Here is a 21,245-nt window from a genome sequence, read left to right on the forward strand (position 1 = left end):
TGATGAAAGCGGTACTTTGTCGGGATAAAAAGTCCTTATCTTAGGGGGAATAAAGTTGTATTTTTCTAAGACGTAATATTACATTCAAGTCAAAGTTTAACAAAGGAACGGACGAAAGTCACGCTAGGGAAGAGCTGATTGGCCAATCACGGCGCATGACACTATCTCAGTGGGTATATTTTAGGACTTTTTTTTAAAAATATATTTTGGCTATATTTATAACTCTTTTAAAAAGCTGTTATGTTCAAACAACAGTCATGGGGCTTGTGCATGAGAAAACAACCACATAACTTTGCCTTTAAGTCCTGTAGCTTAATGCTAACACACAATTTGCACGCACTGTAATTTGCTGGTGATTGTCCAGTTCAGTCGAGTTCGGTCTCGTCGCTCGGTATGCGGCGGGCCAACGGTACTGATGCGGGATGGGACGACGGACCTTGGAATTTGCCGGCATCTGACATCGTAGCAGAAGTGGAAACCTACCAGCCGCGACCAGTGTGACGTTTAATATAGAAGAGACTCGCTGCCCACGCCGCTTTGTGTCCAAAGCTACTGAGCATTAGTTCCTCGTTTCCCTTTGATATAGTAGATGAAAACCTTCTACCTTTTTCAGAAAATGGATATTTGTCCAGAAAGCGCAGACAGTGGAAGCCAGTATTACCAATTAACAAGCGGCATTCTAAGGTGGTCACAAAACACATTTTTAGCCTCTCAACGCTACAGAAGACGAGCAGGCAGACGCATGTCGCATACAGATTTTGTCGCGTCATAAAAGCGGAGATCCCCGATTTCTGGGAGATCCGTCTACGACGCGCCGAACGGCTCTCTAAGCTCATGTTTCCGCTCCATACAGACACTGGGGGCTGAAAAGTGCTGCGCATGGACGGGCTGGGGAAATCTCGGGCGGGCGCGTTCGATATGAAGAGCACGGGGCTGCTGAAATACGGTGTCGACAGGAGTTGATCCGAATGCATACGATGACATTTTTAGCAGCTCTGTAAATTACAAAGCAGGCGATCTATAAATCAATTTACAATCCCAACAGGCCTTGCAGCAGGGCAGTATGGAGGTTCCTTTGACCTCACAGCCCTGCATACACGAGGCACGCACGGCGACAAGGACATCGAAGAAGAGTCCCCGAGGGCTTGGCCCTGAGCTAATGAAATCAATAGTGGAAGAGAGAGGAGTCACTCCAGTGGTTTACCCAGCTGAGAAACAGTTTGCTTACACAAGGACATCGCTGAGCACAAACTCATACAAAAGAAAACGCCAAAGCTTTTCCTTTCCCTGGGTCCGACAAACGCAGTCTACTACACAACATGCCATTAACCCCGAGTGGTTATCGTCCACGTTCTCCAAGGTCAAGCGCTTGGAGGAAAGCCGAGGCCAGTTCAGTCAAAGCTGCAGCTCGGATCAATAACGAGGTAGCTCGGCATTGAAAAAAACCCATAAAGGTGATGCGATGGGCTGTCAACGGTCATATCAGAAGAAACCTATTGAAACTTTTTGGGAACGTGAGAAAAAAACAAAAACCATGAACGAACAAACCAACTAAACAAATAACAAAACAAAATAGAAATGTGTAAAACAAGTGCACGAATGAACAAACCAACCCAAAAAAAACTACTGAACTGACAAAATGACGGCCCAACCAATGAGGTAAGAGACAACAAAAAACAACAACAAATGAACCAATGACGAAACAAAGCAACCCCAACAGTGAACTGACAAACAACTCTACAATTTTGAAGGTTTTGCAGGCGTTTCTTTCTGCACTCCGGACCGCTTTTACTCAAACTAAAGCCAGAGCAAGTGCTGAATCAATACACACACACACACACAACACAACACACTATAATGCAGAATTCGTGTGCACTTTGAGCTTTGTCCTTACATAGCGACCTATCTCATAGTTCTTTTTTTGGAGCAAATATGCATTGATTTGGTACTTGTTATTCCAAGAAATAATGAGGTTTTTGGACCTCTCAAAAGATTGATCCCCTTTTCTTGTTTTATAATATGATATGATAAGATTAAAATGTGAGAAGCCTCTGCGCTCTCTCACACATACTGTAGTCCACACACATGCACACGCAGACACATGCACCCACGCTCTCAAGGGAGCTGCAACTCATTACCATGGTACCAAAGGCTTGGAAGGGCTTCCCTGCAAAAGTACGAGGGGTGGGGCGGGGGGGGGGGGGGGGGGGGGGGGTGATGGGCTTCAGGGCCTGGGCGAAAACATCCAACTAGCTTGGCGCAATTAGTTTGACATCACATACACGGCCAAAAATGGTGCATTTCCTGTGGCGCAAGTAAAGTGCAAATGGAAAAAAAAGTTGAAAGAAGAAATGACCTTGGCATGTGAGTCTACAGGAGCACGCTTTTTCGTTTGATGGTGAAAAAGCAGCAATCAAGTGAAAAGCTGACATTTGGTGGCAAAACTACTAACAGTCTGCTTCTGAAGTACAAGATGGTACAGATGGTAAAGTAATACTGATTCAACTGCCTTAAGGAAAAATATGGACTGAAGTACAAAACTAAAAATCATTTTTTACTGACAATTATACAAAATACGTTTTGATAACTTGGCACAATTGGGAGAAAAAAAAAAAAAAAAAAAAAAAAAAAAAGTTTCCCTAGCTTACATATTACTCATACTGAGAACAGAACAAAAAAAAATAAAAAATCACTTTACGTCATATTTGGTGGTTGACTCAACTTTTGTTACCAAAACAACAAATTCCTGATTATTTTTTTTTTTTACCTAAATAAATGTTTAAAAAAAAAACAACACTGAAAAGAATAAATGTAAATATATTGGCAAATGCAGTTGAATACAAGTGAACTGTACTGCAGTGATTCTTTCGCGTGCCACTAGACGGACCCCGCGTCCGACTAGCGGCACTCGTACCACACTTTGAGAATCGCCGTCTGAGACGAAAGCTTAAAGTCTGACTTTCCCCCCACCCTCCTCCCTCTGCTCTCTTCATCTCGCCTACCTCTCTCACTCTAACTCGCACGCTCAGACGCTCACATGCAGAAACGAGGAGAAAGCCACAGCGTGAGGAGCAGCGGCGGCTGCGACGGCGGCGGCGGAGGAAGCGCCGTGGGGATATTCTACCCGTGAGGACGCTGCTGTTTCGTGTGTGTGCATGCATGTGTGTGCGGGAGAGCAAGCAGGAGCCCCTGCTGGCGTCGTCGCGCAGACGGGAAAAAGGGGAGTCGAGGGGGGGATTAGAGGACGGTGTATCGCAGGACGCCGATGTGCGGTGACGACTCCCGACTGCCGTACGCCCGCCCGCCCTACCAACTTCTGTCATGGCGTAGCCTTTCCCCCGCCCATCGCCGGGCATGCAAGGGGCACAAGCGGGACATCATCATTTCTCCTCAGTGCTGCACGACTGACTGAGGTGAGTCTTTCATCAGGAAAAAAAAAGTCTAGTCCAAGAATCTCGGTACGGTAGGGATCTGACCGACTCTGCCTCGCGGTCAAAAAGAAATTTGCAGCGTTTGCGTGGGCTCACGCCGAATACTCTGGTTTCCTCCATGTTGTCTCGCTCTGTGTCTTGATTGACGGACGACCAGTCCGGGGTGTCAGCTGGGAAAGACTCCAGCTCACCCCGGAGAGAAAAAGCAGAAAACAAACGCAGCGATGGGTGGAATAGCTAAGAAAAGAAGTCAAATCCTAACGTGAAGGTCAGGGGGGATGACGACCGAAGCTCTTGATGTTCGTGGCAAAACTTCCCATTCGTTCCTTTGTGAACATGCAAAAAGGAAGTTGAGCTATCGAAATTCTTCCCAACCTTAGCGCCGAGGGTCATCCCAATCAGGCTCGCGACACTTTTATCAGACGGCCGCCGTACAGTATATACAGCGCTACGTCCGAGAACACCCAACACAGCTGGGTTTTTTTCATAATCTCCTTAAGTAACCTGACTGACCAAGTAACCAACCCACAAAACAACTGACAAAAATCAAACAATGAACGAACCATGCGTCAGACCAAACGACTAACTCACTGATTTACCAATCAAATAGCCAACAAAACACTAACCAAAGAATGATTAAGTAACCGCCAACCAAGTGACTGAGCAATCAAATGCCAAACCACCAGACCCACCAACCAACAAGCAAACCAACCACCCTACTATCTGACTTACGAAGCAACATCATCGACAAACCGAGGGACCCACAGATCGACCGACTGACTAATTTACCAATCCAAGAGCCAAGTAACAGACTGACCAACCAACCGACCGACTAACTAATCGACAAACCGACTCTCCAATAAAATAAGCAACCAAAGAACCGATTGACAGAAAGACCAAACTGACCAATTCACAAACGGACTGACTTATCAACCAGATAACTTTTACAACTGACAAACCGCCTTACCAATCGAATAACGAATCAAGTGACCAACAGACCGATCGACAAACCAACTAATGGACGGCGAATGTATGGTAGCGGGGTTGATGACTGAAGTTCCCGATTTTGGTGATGAACATACGGAATATGTGGAAAGTTGAGCTATCGAAACGGCCGATTACAGGGGACTGTTGCCGAAGCGGATGGAACTCTGTGTAGATGGATAACAAAGGGGGAGGGGGTTTGCGGATGCTGCGGACGGAGAATTGTGACTACCCTTCACTGACGCTTCACTCCTCCACTCAGCTCTTGATGTGATCGCATCTTCCCCGAGATTCCCCACAGAGCGACGAAGATGAGGGTTATTGCATCTCGGATAGACACGGCTGCACCCTGATCCCAAATTGTAGAGTACGGGATGAAAATAGGATGTCTCCCCGTGTCGAAATGACACGCCGCCATTTGTCTGTCACTGGAGAGTCTATCTTTAACCTCCCGGTTGCCTCTCAAGAGGGCCAAGCACGCACGGTGACCCGCAGCTTGAAAAGGACAGCCATTCGACTCCATTCGTCAAGAGAAAACCGAGAGGATGACTCACTCGAAAATGTGTGAGTCGAGTGCAAAAAGGACTTTTCTGGGAAGACTTTTTAAAAATGGTTTTGGAGTTTGTCGGAGACTGCCCAGTACCGGTTGGTTTCGGGAGGTCGGTTTTCCGAGGGGCATCGAGACAAGCCAATAAACAATGGAGGAGAATCTATATTTAACTAACGTGGCATTTGTCTGTTAGTAAGGAGTAGAATCTCCTCAGAGGGGAGACAAAATGATGTGTGTCGCAATGTCGCAGTTTCCCCAATGTCCGTAGGTTCCGCTTCAGCTACTATGGCGGAAGCTGGCAAATACGCAGGTTGACTTCAACCACCCGTCCCAAAATGGTCGCTTAACATTAACAAGGGGAAGACCCACACTGAGTTGAAAACAATTGTTGACGTTGCCACGCATCTTTTAATGCGACTGGAGCAACCTGCGTCAGCTGCGTGGACGCGCAATGCCTAACGTGGACGAGCTCTGTCTGAAGGGCACAGCCGAACAAATCCCGGCCCTACTTTTACACTAATTGACGGGGAACGGAATGTGGAAGCAGCTCGAAACACTTTCGACACAAACGAGGCAGCGAGTCTCAGCTGTTAAACTTCACACTATGGTCACAGCCTTCTGTTATCCCTGGGTTCTGTTTCGGATACTACGCCGGAAACTGGAAAATCTTTCCGCGCGGGAGAGCAAGTCGATGCAATACATTCTGATTAGCAGGGCAGCCTCCGCAACATCTTCTGCAAGATCTGGATTAGATGCTGCACGGGGAAATCCTAGAAGAAGAAGAAGAAGAAGAAGAAGAAGCGGCAGCACACCTGGTTGCGGGGGAAAGCGCACAATAAACACGGCAAAGCATAGGGAGTGTGGCAAAGTAAAGAAAATTCCACTCAGAGGGGATTCAGTCGGAGAATTCTTTGCTCAAAGGCAGCAGTCTCGTCTGAGGACGGAAGTTTCTACTGTAATGCACACAAGTGGAAGGCCATAAACGCAATTGAACGGAACAGATAGCGCTATGTTATCTCAACTGACTGCAGGGCCAAAATCAAAGTTAGCGCCTGTATTTGTTTTTGGGACTGACTATTTGCATATCCGATATCGCCGGGATTACAAAATGCGTGTAAACAACTACACAAGCAGAGAAATCAGACAGCGGCAACACGGAAAGAAACGAGAATAACAGTTTATTTAGGAAATTACAGTGATATGGCATACAGACCGAGCCATGCTGTGAACAGCGAAAACGGCGAGTAATTGACGCCCCCCAAAAAAAAAAACATTACAAATTAGTAGTCAATAGTTTAAAGCGTAAATATACCCAAAACAGTTTAACATAATTTCAAACTCATTTTACATTCCCGTTAGATATGACTTTGCATAACAAGCCAAGCAAAATGCAGCTCCTCCCCACAATGTAAAATGTTTACTTTTTATGTGTATTACATGATTTTTTTTTTCTATATTGAAGCGCAACGTTAATGATCAAATGGTGCATAATGTTACAGTGGCCTACAATATTAAATAAACTTACCACACTACAGCATTTTATGTCGGTCACCGTGGCGGCGCTTGAGAGCTAAAAATGTATTTCAGTAGTACTTTTTGACAACCACTGGTCAGTTTTCCACCGAAATGCGGGTAACTGTGACTTTACCGAAATGTATGTCATGGGAATTCACCCGAGCAGGCTCCATTGTCCAAGCTTCTTTTCATACACTCTGTACATTCTCTAATATCAGTATATAATTGAATGGATGTTCTCGGTAAATAGTTAATCGTGTCACTGTGTCAATTAAATGCGATGCTTCATATCTTGTGTTTGGTGAGACTCCATTTGACCAGGTTTCAAATTTGTCCTTCGAGTTTCGCCGCAGCCATTCTGCGACGCTTTCAAGCTCCCGTATCTGCGGTGCTACTCGCTTTACGTCCCCGCTGTTGCCTGAAAAGTGTTGGTATTGCATCTTTTTGGAGCTTCCTCTGGTGCTGTAGGCTAAATCCAAGGGATTCTTGGGAGTGCGGATACCTTTTGGAAGCAATCCTGAGTGAAATGTGCACTGCGCAAGCACTTAGTAGTCTGTGGGCTCCCACTTGTCCTGTTTTTCCCTGGACTTGTCTTTTTCCATTCCCACTTAGGTTGGGGGGGGTCCTGTGGGAATTTAAACAGGACAACAATACGCTCTTTCCAGTCACGTTAGAACATCCTGCAGCCACACAATGTTTCGGCATCTCAACTTGTCTGGACAAGAGCTACTCGCTTTGCTGAACTACTACTGCATGAGTTAGTGAACAAAGCAACTTCCTGCCATCTGCTGACATCACGCGTCAAACCGGGAGGGGCACGCCAGGTATGGAAATGAGCTCATAATCAGGCACCATTACCCAGTACCCGCATCTGATCTGAAGCGTTTAGCTGATAAGTGACGAGGACCTGCAATATGCAGGGTGACTGGCATTTGCTTGCGTGTCCTTCAAACGCTTTTGATATGTAGCCCTCGCCTGCAGCACGGAAAAAGATCTTGATGATGCTGCCTGGCAACAGCTCGGCTGGGCGGCTGGAGCGACAACCGCCAGAAAGACAATCCCTTCAAATCCTGTGATTTCCAGCCGCCTTTTAATCTTGAGGGTATTAAGCTGGCGTTAAACTCACAAAGGATTTGGCGTAGCGCCGCTCGGCTGACGGTGCCTCGCCGCTGACCTTTGTAGTCAATCATTCGGGCCGCAGAGTGGCGGCGCGTTACGTTCCATCAGTGGCTGTAAAACACACTGACCGTTGCCGGCTGTCAGACCATCCCAAGTAAACGTTAACTCTTATAGCTGGCTGCAAACATTCATTTGATGACAGCCTTATAGTGATATACTGTCACTATAGGGCAGAAACCTCCAATGTCCAAATTTGCTTTTACAATCTATACTTAGGGTTATTTTGAAACCGGTAACCAGCCCATGTGCAAATTGACCCAGAACAGCCTCACTTTACATAAACATTGTAGCATCTGTGCTAAAGAATGACATTTGTAAATATTTGAATTTTTGGTGTATTTTGGTAAGTTTAGGAAAAGTCAAATGACAGTTATGTTTTTATTGCTGTCAGGAGTATGTTAAGGGTTTAGAAAGGGATCAAAGGCGTTTCGACACACTTGTAAACCATTCGTAATTATGAGCTCGGAAAGGAGCGGAAAAAGGAGGAAGACAGAACAAGAGTAGATAAAGCAGGATTACAAAGAACTTCCATCACTCATTTGTTCAGGCAGCCTCAGCAGCAGCTGTAATTGTTGCGGCAGGAAAGTGGGAATTCCTCAGCGGGTCGAGGGATCGAGGCCGTCGTGATTTGGCTGGATTTTCTCAGGCTTTATTGCAGAAACAACATGAATCAAAGCTACAAGCAGCCACCGAATGGCCCTCGCACTTCACTCCCGTCGGCGGTTTCTACACGAGGAAGCATCTATGAATCTCCTCAGCAACCATCACACTCGGGACGTTTTGATCAAGCTCAGATCTGAAAACTGCCAAATTGACTGTAAAATGGCCACTTCAAACAAGAATGGCTGACTGCCAGTGTCTTTTCGGGCATGGCTTGTTGAGACTTTTTTTGTGTATGCTTACCACATTTCATATAAATAAGTGAAGCTGATTTCTGGGGCTGAATTTTCAAAAAAAATGGTCGTTCGTGCTATTGAGCCCATTTTGGGTGGTCACACGAAACAAACTTCCAAGAGGATGCCTGCAAAATCTGGCGACTTCTTGAGTACGGGAAAGACGTCAAAACTGCTAACTAACATTACAGTCCATATAATGGTGTGCCTCAGGGTTAAGCGCCGGAGACTCTTTCATTTAGTATCATAGTCAAATAGAATTTGTTGTTCATACGTTTTGTTTTAGTCAATTCAACATTTGAAAAAAGTCACTTTGCATGGCTTCTCCCTCATTGACTTGTGCAGCCACATTTTCCAGCGCTGAATTCATTCTGGGCTTTTTGCATTGCACACAACAATGAATTTTCCCTTTCGATGGAGCGAGCGCGAGACATAAGACAAAATTAGAAAAAAAAAATATGTGGCAAACATTCAACCCCCCTCAGGGTGGGTAAGCTTAGCGCTGACATTTCAACCCTTTACATGTCTACCCACGGCGACGACTGTCACGCGCAAAACTAATGAGTCAGCATTGGGCCGGCGGCTGTATTTGAATTCAAGGTGTGTCGCGTTAAATTAGCACGTGCCCGCAGCACAAATACCATTCCCATTACAGAGTAATTAATTGTTTTACTGCGGTAATCTGGATTTCCCTTGCCGCGGATTTGTAAAGAAACGTCTCTCCGAGAAGCAGCCGCTCTCTGCAAAGGCCCAGAGTCCCGAGAGGTAGCCCCCACCCCCCAATAAAGAAAAAGGGGGCCAGCCTGAGAAATAAGACGCTTTGCATGATGAGTCATGCTGTTTCCCCAAGAGTCTTGAGGGTAGGATGAAGAGGGGTCTCACAAACCAAGGCACGGATTTGTACGTTGAGAGCCCGCAGTGATGCCTAACCAGCAAAAAAAGATCAAAGACAAAAGCAGCACACAATATAGTACGTGCGGGAAGGAGTAGACGCAAACTGACTGATTTCATATTGAATTATCAGATTATTCCGCATTTGGCATTTGAAATTGTCCCTGTACATAATCTTGAACACTGCGCCTTGCTATTCGGAACAGCAGTGACCTCATTTGGAGAGCAGGGTGGTGGTGATCGGGGGTGGGGGGTAGGGGGGGGAATAAGGGGCTCCTTATGCAAAACGCACTCAATAAACATTGTCATTGACGGACCACGAGAGAGCACACAAATACAGAACAGTCTCGGGTCCTCGCATTTTTCAGTTTCTCCTATTGGGATCCCTGCTTTGTTTACATAGACAACTGCACCGGCCTCCAAAAAAGACCCCAAAATGTTCATGACTGTACTTAATAACTCTCTTGATTCTCTGTACAAATATCCAATAGCAAACTTTGACACATTTTACCCAAGAGGAGACTGTGGAATAATTTTATGCCAGAGGAGACTGAGGGCAACAACAGTGCTGCAGCAAAGTGGAGAAAGCAGAAACATTTCATGCGAGAGGAGGCTGAGAGCAGCACAAATAATCTGCTGCAGCAAAGTGGAGACTGTGGAGTAGTTACTTTTCAACAGCAAGGAGAGACAGTTCATCCAAGAAAGAAAAACAGCGTGCTGCAAAGTGGAGACAGCGGTGTACTCTACAATTTTTAACTCACGGGAATCTGACCGCCAGCAAGAAATTGGAGCACTGCAACAAAGCGGAGACTGGAGAGGATTTCTTTTACGCCACCATAAGGAGACACGTTTTAATTAGGGCAAGACTGACTAGTGGCCAGAAAATGGAGCACTGCAGTCAAGCGGAGACGGTGGAGTATTCCAGACACATTTGAACTGATGGAAGACTGAGGGCGACGAGGAAACGAGCTCCTGCAGCAACGTGGAGACTGTGGACATGGCACAGAAACTCGCTAAGAGCGGCTATTACGGCCTGAGGATAAGATAGTTAAGATAGACAAAAAAAAAGATGGCTTCCCGCCTCATGCATTATTCAACAATAAATAGCCGGAGAGCTAATGTGACAGAGGGGTTCGAGGGACCGAAACGCTCCTCCTGTGGCTCGCAGGTAAATAAACAGAGCGCACTGAAATGGGACGCCTTTTTCCTGTTGACAGAGCGCGGCGGCAACGGAAGATAAGATGAGGGGAAATAATTGCCGTCTGATTCAACATCTATATGAGATTGTCGAGTGTTTGCTAGTTATAAATCAGCGGGCAAGAAATTAGACTGTGTTTGCGTCAAGGCGGAAGAGTTAAGGAGCCTGCGGAAGGCTAAATTATGACCTTCTTCTCAGGTTGGGTAGAGTTTTGTGGCGTGTGGGCAGCTGCATTAAATCCGACTCGCGATTCACTATCAATTGTCTACTGCTTGCAAATTTGCGGGGAAAAAAGCAGCATGGTAAACATCTCAAGACGATGCACAGAAAGATTGGAATCGCTATTGGCTGTGGTGGAAGTTAATGGCTGACCAGATGGTAACGTAAGAAGCTTCAAGCACTTTATTTCCACTCCCACTTGGAAGTTGACTCTTAAACTAAGCATACAACAACAAAGAGAATTACACATTCTGGATTTAAAACAAGAATTTAACTTTGCCTTAAAGTCAGCTAGCGTCATGCTAACACATAATGGTGAGGGAAAAAAAGGGGGGGCTACTGAAACAAGCATTAAGGGGATTGGATGACTTGATGGATTAACGGGAAAAAAAATAAATAAATTGGAGTTTGGGGTTTCACAGAATGGGATTAAAGAGAAATCCCGGCAGATTATTCAGAGCAAATGCTTTAACAGTTGGGTAGTACCAAAGGCTCAGGATTTATTTTTATTTTTTTTACTTAATGAGGAAATCCTAGGGACATTTTGTGCCATTCGACACGTTACTAGCAACTTTCCTGTACTTTTTTGAGCCGCAAAAATGTATCCGCTGAAAGCCTCTGGTTGTTGGAATATTATCCCACCGGGTCGTCGTGGGTCTCTAAAGATGACACGCTCTAAAGCGGCCACGCGCGCATGAGGCTCCTGTCCACGTGCTGGCTGTCACAAGGTGGTTTTTTTTTTTTAATACCACACTCTTCCGCCACTCACGGCGAACAACGAGGCACTCAAAAAGCTACTTTTTGTGATATTTTTGTTTGGTGGTGTAACGTGAGATTTGTTAGGAAACAGTGATTAAAAGGATCTCTTATGGGGTTAACGTCAATACATTGAATTAGCAGAAGGAAGTTTAATAATCTATCCTATTGCAAGTGTATGAACTGTAATCTTTCCCATATTTATGCAGGTTTATCCCCCTTTACTTGAGTTTAAGAAGATGTAAGACACAAAGCTCTATGACTAAGCCCCGACATTACCATCGATTGACTCCCTATTTTTCTCCATGCCTCTTAGGAATCATGGTGAGCAAGGAGGGCGGCAGATGCATGCTCACCAACTCCGAGTCCGACTCGGAGGCGGCGGTGGCACCCTTGCACTCCGCCTCGCTGGCGCTGCAAGTCAAGTATTCTCTGGACGCCAGTCGACAGGTGAGAAAGCGGAACAAGGCCCTGCAAGTGCGTTTCAAGGATATCTGCGAGGCGCAAAATGAGCAGAGGGAGGCGGAGCTGGCAAAGGACGGGACTCCTCTCTCTTACAAGGCGGCGTACCGCAAGTACATGACCGTGCCTGCCCGCCGATCCATCCCCAATGTCACGCGCAGCACCGGGGTGCAGACGTCCCCCGACCTGAAGAAGCGCTACCAGACGTTCCCCTTCGAGCGAAAGAAAGGGCACACGTTTAAGCACGTGGCGGCCGTGGAAACGTACAGAGGACAGAATAACGGCTTTGTCGTGGAGGTGACGCCAGTGGCGCAGCGGTGTTTTGACAACGAGGCAGAGGAGGGGGGAGCCCGCGGGGGCAGTCGAGTTTGGCGGACCAAAGCGCTGCTCCATACTAATGAGCGCGCGGCCACTGTGGAGCAGCACACCGCACCTGACGGCCCGTGCGAGGAAGCGTTGCTGCCGAGCTGCCCCGCCAACTCGGACTACGAGCTCTGCGGTGTAACTTCCAAAGCCGGCGCGGGATTACCACACAGAGACAGGCAGCCGCTCGATCTGGAGGAGGGCTTGTCCCGATCGCGAACACTGCCGGACGGGGCCTCTAAGGTGACGGGGCCCATTGCGTGGAACTCCCTCACGCAAGTGGAGTGTCTGGATAGTCTGTCGGCACGGCACAAGCGCAAGAAAAGCCTGCAGTTCAACGGGCTGCAGAGCGAGATCTTGCCGCGGGCCGGTCAAGGCTGCGCCGCGCGGCCGCAGTGCCACGCCGTGGTCGACCCCCAGGGGGCGGCGGACCAGGAGGCCTGTAAGCAAATCGTGCCTATGAATCAGGGCGGGGATGTTAAAGCACAGCTTCGAGCCATGGAGAACCTCATCAGCTCCAGCCAGGAGACCATCAAGGTGCTGCTGGGGGTGATCCAGGAACTGGAGAAGGGGGAGGCCCACAGAGAGGGGTAAGTGGGCCACCATGAGCTTCACACTTTGTTTGCTACAATGGACCAGTGAGAAAATCATGACGTTGAATGAATTAACACCAATCAATTTAGATCTTTTCATAATGGTTGCAAAACAATAGGCAACAGGGTACAGCACTTCCTGGTGGCAGAACGCTACCACTGACCTGAACTTTTTTGTTTGGGGTTGCGTCGCGAGACAGACCCCAAATCTTCCCTGATTTCCAGTAAGAAAAATATAAATTAATCGATGAGAATGTTTGCGTGAGGAGGATAAATCGAGTGGATGTTGTAAACGGTCGTACAGACACGATCGCAAGATCTAGTAGACTGCAAGCCTGATCCATCATCAGGTTTGTGGAAGGCATTTTCTCACAGCTACGTACAAAATGTCCGGTTGGGTTGCCTTTGCGTAAATTAGCAAAACATAATGGCTGACCTGCTTCCTAACATCAACTCTACAGCACGCAATCCATTTTACCGTCAAAAGAGCATGTCTGCGCCATTACGCTCGGAAACAGAAAAATCAATTAATTAGCCACTCCCTGAAAGCTCATTAACTCCAGTTCGTCTGAATTTCCACCATGTCAATTTTGGAATCAACTTACCTAGTGAAATGTAAATTGAGGCCGGCATTCTGTCTCCATTTCCAAGCAATTTACCTCACTTAACATCTTTACAACTGACACTTTGCACATTCAAAGTACAGCAAGAGAGAAGAAGGCCAAAATCAAATCAAGGCATTTCCCAAATTTGGGTCAATTGACGTGTAAGGAATTGTTTACTGATAGAGTCATCCGAGTTATTGCCACCTGGAAGTGCGAGTGATGGCTTGTTGAAGTCTGCCCACATAGATCTGAAAAACCCATTTATTGTCCAATGGCTACCGAGTTAATAAATGGCAGATAGCATCGAGGCTGCTGGACAATAGAGGATTGTTTATCGGAAAAGAAAGAACGAAAAGAGGGCCAACAAAATGGGAGTGAATTGCGAGGGGCCGGGCAATCAAATGATTTAACGTTTTGACCGGCGTACGATCTCTCATCTCTGGGACGTTTTGTGAGAGAAAATGGGTAAACAGTGTTGAATCTGGCCATTGACCTTGACACGCAAAGCAACATTTAGCAGCGGTGAACCTTTGTCTTGTCTCCGATGTTAGCTTTTCTGCAAGTTGCGCAAAAAGACTTTAGTCGCGTGACATTTGCTCCAGACTACTTACACAAATATCCAGCTGCTAAGCAAACAGAAGTGCCTGCAGGTTACGGGCGAGCTGTGTCTATAATTACATCTGATTAAAAACTGACTGGACAGTGGTTATGTAGCGTAAGCGCTCTCGAAATCCTGCACTCTTTGTTCAAATTTGCCATCAATGAAGACGAGACCAACTTAATAAAGCACAGAGCCCCGTAGCTGTCCTGTCTAATGACGCCTTCACGCCCAGCCGCGCGGTGACCTTTAATGGTGGAAAAATCAGGATGCTAAATATACGGCTAATGGTACCTTTGCTTTCAGTCTCCCACTGGGGAGGCCTGCTAAACACAGGCTTTATTTTGTCTTATGAGCTCAGTGTGAGACAGGGTTGAAATGGGCGTTCCCGTGGATTTCGATGTATCCTGATTGCTGATATTACAACAAAAAAAAAAAAAGTCGACCTTACTTAGTCTTTAAAGAGGACCTATTGTGCCATTTTTTCCCAGAAATGACAACCAGGAGGTCACAATAAAATGTCTGCTTCGGTAAAGATAACCCAAGGAACAAGAACTACAGCGCACACTGTGTTACCTTGACGACGAAAGACTGAATCCAGGGTAACGCGTGGCTCTTCTGGTCCTTCGAAGATATTACTTGAATTTTAACGTGGAACATGGCGTCGTCTGTCACTACCTACGCTAATGCAGTAGTAAAATCAGAATGGCGTGAATGTTGACGAGCATTCAGCTCATTCAGGGATTATTTCAATTCCCAATTTTCCCCACATAAAATCTCTTTTTCAATGACATGGAGACATTTTCCAAATGTACAGCAAGTCCTCCACATTTCTCTACTTATTCCATCATTATTCAACCCCCTTTTCAAGAGTTGTTTATTAAAAACTAATCTGCGCAGCCAACCACTCTGCAGCTCTGCTTAAGGTTTGCCTCTGAAATGATGGTTTTGTGCAGTTTGAATCCTTCGTCCAAGGAGCTGCCGAGCCATGGGTGGAGAAAACTACAACTTAAAATATACTTGCGCTCCAGAGATCCAAATATGTGAACAAGCAATAAAAAAAAAAAACCCCTCACTTTTCCACAACATATCGCCTGTAATTAATGCTCAAAAATATTGCAACGCATCACCTCAGCTCATCGTGTTCTCCGACCGCGACGGCGTTAAATAACCGCGCTGGCATCCACACCTCTGAAATATCTGTCAGAGCATATGGCGGGAAAAGGATTAGATAAGGAGCGGGGAATTTACGATAGGTGTTTAATTTTTCTTTTTTGACTGGCGCAGCACCTTGGAGCGAGAATGATTAGGAGACACGATGAGCTAAATGTGAATGCTAACACATCCGTCGGACGTGGTAATAAAGCGGCAAAAGATGATGGGGTCATCAAACAGCAATGTCGAACATTCCATTTAAGAGTTTTCAGACACCTTCGGTTCCCTCGCACACACACACACACACACACACACACACACACACACAAAATGGAGGTAAGCCCCTTCTGCAGTGCTCAAAACAGAATATTACATCTGCTCCGAGTGAAACATCCCATTAAACCCACATAAAATGGTAGCTATCTTTGTGGCTGGGTACTAGTGTGGGGAAGAATACAAGTGCTTTGTGGGTTTAGGATGAAAAGAGCCTGTAGTGTACTCAAAGAGCTTCATACGCATCAAAAAATGTTGTTTATGAGGTCCAAAGAACAAGAAACGTGGAGTTGGCAATTGAGAACTTGAGGCCTCGGCTAGAATGGTAGCTCACAAATGCCAGAAGATAGTCAGCCTCCATGCAATACATATGCGAAGGGGTTGACAAAAACGATTCTTGATGCCCTGCACAGTCGCAGTTCACTATTTCACCGAGTAACAGCTGAACTGAGGGGAGGAGCTTCGTTCAGTCAAACCATAGACATAAAAAAAAATCAGCTTCACTGCCATCTTGAACTGCAACGCCAAACCTTTTTGGATGCTCATCAATTACTCACGCTTTTTCACAAGGATACACACAATTGAAAAACTGGTGAGTTTTCGGGCAAGTCGAGGCTTCAAAATACGGCAATTCGTTTGTCGGAACAAGAGGGCCTAATAAATATCCATATTTGCACATTTTCAATATTATGAGTAACACAGGCTACTTGTCTATCCCAGAGGGCTGCCCAATGACTGAATAATCCCAGTGCATGGAGGACACCCAGGATAGAACGTAATGGGATATTGATACGACGGGAATGCCAGTTTGGAAACTCAATAAAGATGGAAGGAAATTTCGAGAGGGACTGACAAGTAAGAAGCAAGCCACGTGGCAGCTATCCACGGCAAAACGTCTGCTTTCGGATGACTCAAGAACTTACTATAACTCTTGACTCGACCAGATGCTTTGGTGAGAGGATTTAATCCTTTGGGTAGTATTTCGAAACATTTGCCTAAATTCAATTTATAAAATGAAACTAATGAAAAATAAATGAAATAAAGTACATTTTCGACAGTCATTATCCAAGAGGTAGTGCCTTCCGGCAACAGAAAAACTCGCAACCTATGGTCATAGAGGTCCCCAATGTATCCCATCAGCCATCATCATGTTGTTTCTGATATTATGTGCTCGGAGCATAAAAGTTTTGCATTTCTTTGATCAACAACAGTGGTCCCACCACTTTTGAGCGCTCCACTTTACAATTTTTCAAAGTTAAAAGCGCTGTGAGCTAAAATTGAGTTTTTTTATATTCATATTTTCCAATACAGTGCTATTTTCTTTGTTAGAACATGTAACAAAAAAAATTTGTTATGTGTGGGGGTGGGGGCTGGAACAGATTAACAGCATTTCAATGAATTTCAATGGGGGGAAATGATGTATATTGCAATCTTAGTCATGGAACAAACTAAAGTTGTTAGTCAAGGTACCACTGTGTGGGGACAGAGTTACTATTTATTTTTATGATATATATTTTCAAATGGGATGGGGGCCTTCTTTCAGTGAATGTTCTGAAATCCTGTTTCCAGTAGCAAGTGTTGAATTAACTGGGCATACCCTAACGTCACATGATAGCTCATGACATCGTCTGTAGACAGAAAATGAGATGAGACGAAATCAACAGCACCTCTGCTGCTTGCAAGCAAATAGTTTGGTTTCAATAGAAAGTCAATTCCAGCCAGTTGAAGGAGTTGTTGACGCTCGATCACACATCTTGAACTGAAACAGTGAATTGAATTGCCCAAACAGAAAGTAGTAACATAGCAAATGGGCCTTTGGCAAATTGTGGCCTGACATTTAAACCCCCCTCTAATAAAGAACAATAATAAAAAGATTAATTGACAGTGTGAAAAACAATTAACTTCTGTGCATTTCTGAGTTGGGTGTAATTGTGAGCTAATGTTGTCAATGGGGTGGTCAGGCTTTGATTAAGCTACCTCTTAGCGCAGCCCACAGAGTCACCTCCACTCCCAATCAGTGGAGCGTGGCTAATGCGCCGACTCTCGCTCGCCGGACGCTCAGCGCGCTAACGAGCAGCAGACGTACACCGGTGAGAAAGCGGGAGCGGCTTATTAAGGCCTGTAATAATGACACATTCACAACTCTCATCTTCCTCCCTCCCTCCCCCGCAGGCTCTCCTATCGTACCGGACAGGACATGGCCAACTGCGACACATGCCGGAACAGCGCTTGCATTATTTACAGGTCAGTGGCACAATCCCTTCACAGACACGCGGCTACAAATGCGCTGTCATTTCTTCTTGAGGTGGAACGAGCAGGTGGAGGAACATTAAGGTTAGGGACAGGCTAGTGTTCTCGAAACATTTTACCAGACAAAGTGACTGAGACACAATCTGGGCATCTGTACTGAGAATTGCTCCGTACTGGGCTGACGTTTGACTCCAAATAGTGAAAAAGCATCAGAAGAATGAAGAGAGCAGGCGTTGAGAGGTGATCAATGAAGCTAGTTTTAGTGGACGCTGTTGTTTCACTCAATCAGCCTTTTGCATCTAAATAGTCATTTCAATCTTCTCCCCCCCCCCCCCCCTCGCAATAAGCCCCAGACTGAACTGACTGGAAAAAAAGAATGCTTGAACAGATGGAGGTTAGTGTTAGATGTTGTTAAGGTGACACCGGTTTGGGTTAGCATGAAGAGCTAGGGTTCGGGATTTGGTTTAGGGACTAGGGTCAGTAGGTATTTTTAGGTGCAAGGGTTAAAGGGTTGTCATTAGGGGTTGGGGATGTAGGCCAGCATTATAAGTTTGGTTTCAGGACTTTATGGGATAGGGCTAAAGTTAGGAGGTATGGTTGGGGATTTGGCTTTGAGGTTGAGGTTTGGCCTTAGGGGTTTTGTTTAGGAGCTAGGTCTTGAGATTACATTTAGAGGCAGGGCATTTAGGTTCAGGGGCTAGGATTAGGGGTTTTGTTTGAAGGCTAGGGTTTGGGTATAAGTTTAGAGGTAAGTCTTAGCTCTCAGGTTCAGGGTCGAGGGTTATTAGAATGTGGGATTTGGGGTTTGGTTAAGTGGCTAGGGCTTGGGGTTAGGCGCTCTAGTTAATAATAACTCTTTTTATTTAGAGGCATCTTTCAAATCACCCACCTTACAAAGTATGGGTTCAAATGCAAGTAAAACATTAATAAAAGCATCAATAAAACAGCAGAAACAGTAAAACCGCACCAATGAAGAAAAACAACAACAACAACAAAAACAGACAACCACAGAAACACAACAAGGAAGTTAGTGCAAGTGTCCGGTTAGAATGACTATGGGAGCTTGAAGGGATGAGTTTTGATTTGGGTTTTTAATGTGAGGGAGTCAGCTGAAGGCTCGGACACCCATGGTGCTGAGGCGAAAGGTGGGGGTGGTGAGGAGAGCAACAGAGGTTGAACGGACGGTGTAAGAGGGAGTGTACAAGTATTCCTGCAGCAGCTCGCTGAGGTAAGTAGGGGGCTGAGTTTTGGAGACCTTTGTAGGTGAGGAGAAGGTTTTTGTCGAGGATGCAGCATTGTACGGGGAGCCAGTAAAGTTGGATGAGAACAGATGTTATTGTGGTTAAATGATTTGGTGCAGGTGATGATCTGGGCAACCGAGTTATGGAAGCTTTGGAGTATGTTACTGAGTTTGGCAGGGAGAGCAGAGAGGAGGGCATTGCAATAATCGATACGGGATGTGACAAATGAGTGGACCAGGATTTCAGTGCGGTGAGTTAGTGCTTATTCCAGTGGCTGGGCATGGCGTAAGGGGCTAGGATTAGGGGTTGGTATTAGGGGCTAAGGGTAAATGTTAGGTTAAGCACTTGGCATTCTGAGCTATGGGTAGGGGTTTCGTTTAGGAGCTAGTGCTTGGGATTACAGTTAGCGCTTAGGTTTAGGAGCTACGGGTTTGCTTTTGCCATTGGGAGCCAGGGCTAGAAGTTGGCATTGGGGTTAGAGTGAGCATTGTTTTCCCTCTCAACAAGCACTGACTGAACTAAAAAAAAAAGCTAAGGCTTGAAAGGAAATGTGGGGCTGGGGGTGTCAGACTTTCGTGTGTAAGTCTCGCGTGCAAAAAATAATCACGTTCTACCCTGAGGTGAACGAAGTTTGAAAGTGTTGGCACGACAATTCGACGCAAGCCAGATTACGGCGCTGATGTGAAAGACACATCAAGAGAACAACATGATGACTTTGGACAAGTTCGTGACACGGAAGCTTGCGAGGTGTTATTAAATGAGTCAGTACAGTGTTTCATGTTAAATCTGTGAGATTCGGGCCCGGGGAAGTAATGTCCTGGCTCCCTCCGGTGTTCTTACTCTTCATCTCTGCTGTGTCTGCTTGAGTAAAGACAGACTGTGACTCTCTGGAGAACATTACTAACCTTTACTGAGGGCACAAATTACAATTCCTCTTAAAAACTTGGACTCAATACTGAGTGTCCTCTTTGATATTCTTGGTCGATGGGAACGTACAAATTGATTTATAAGTGTGAGTCTTTTATGTGTGTGACCATTACCCAGAACGCTCAAAGAAGCGGAGTAAGGCACAATTCAATATCGCAATATTTTGTCTATAATGCTGATAATTGGTATGATTGGGCATAAGTAAATACAAAAATACAGGAGAACAACAAGCTGATACATCCAGTTTAAAGAAAGGAACAACAATTGTCTCCATTTTGACTCTTTGCAGCATATTGAAACAAAATAAATGGGGCAGCAGGTAGCAAAATAGCCACGTTAAAGAAAAAGGAATTGAAGTCAATTGGTATTACGAATTTGGATTGTGAATGGACTAAATTCCATCGTAATTGGAGTGACTCGCAATGTATTGTAACAGGAGTAAATCGGATCGTAATTGGAATGAATAATATTGCACCGTAATTCGACTGAATCATACCATCTTATAATTGGCCAGAATCATATCGTAATTGAAGTGACTGACAATGCATCGTAATCAAACTGAATTGTATCATAATTGGAGTTACTCACAGTTTATCCGAACTGAAGTACATCGTATCATCATTGAAGGGAATCGTCTTGCATCGTAACTGGACTGAATCATATCATAATCGGATGAATCATATACATTGACTCAAATGCCTTGTAATCAGGGGACACACAATGCATCATAACTGGAGTGAATCCTATCACATCGTAATTGGACCGGAGTAAATACAATCATTTTGTTATTAGGCTTTACACAATCAGGATTTTCGGGGCCGATCAGCGAGTTTAAAAAAACGATAACCGATCACCGATCCGATCACAAGATGGAGGAATGTGTCTATTTAAATGACCTGTTCATATACTGTATATACTTGTGTACTTAATTGCTCAAACAATTATATTCGTGCTACCACTAGCTTGCTAGGCTACATAACATTTTATTGCCTGCTTGTGAGCCGTATCGTATTAAAAGTACGGGAATATACCTCAAGCGCCTCTCCTGTCCTGAGCACCGGTGACCACCAACGCAGGTTTTTCCCCATTTTGTCCTTATAATACGGTTGGCTCGCTCCACTCTTGTTGCCGTCGCCACGGTAACGAGTGTACCCGGTCGTAC

The 21,245-nt window shown here is 45.4% G+C and overlaps 2 protein-coding genes across 5 annotated transcripts in view; one reads left to right on the forward strand and one right to left on the reverse strand.

The window, feature by feature from the left end:
- The window catches only part of dock1 (dedicator of cytokinesis 1), a 95,750-nt gene that overhangs the window by 32,935 nt on the left and 41,570 nt on the right, over positions 1-21,245 (reverse strand). The window lies entirely within an intron of this gene.
- LOC133468910 (inhibitory synaptic factor 2A) overlaps positions 2,690-21,245 on the forward strand; it is a 31,176-nt gene continuing 12,620 nt past the window's right edge. Inside the window, exons 1-3 of the mRNA XM_061755233.1 lie at positions 2,690-3,413; positions 11,933-13,031; positions 17,838-17,909. Of these exons, the coding sequence (XP_061611217.1) occupies positions 11,938-13,031; positions 17,838-17,909 (1,166 nt within the window). The 5' untranslated portion in view covers positions 2,690-3,413; positions 11,933-11,937. The remainder of the gene's footprint in view (positions 3,414-11,932; positions 13,032-17,837; positions 17,910-21,245) is intronic.

The sequence above is a fragment of the Phyllopteryx taeniolatus genome, chromosome 19, assembly GCF_024500385.1.
Source record: "Phyllopteryx taeniolatus isolate TA_2022b chromosome 19, UOR_Ptae_1.2, whole genome shotgun sequence".
Lineage (NCBI taxonomy): Eukaryota > Metazoa > Chordata > Actinopteri > Syngnathiformes > Syngnathidae > Phyllopteryx > Phyllopteryx taeniolatus.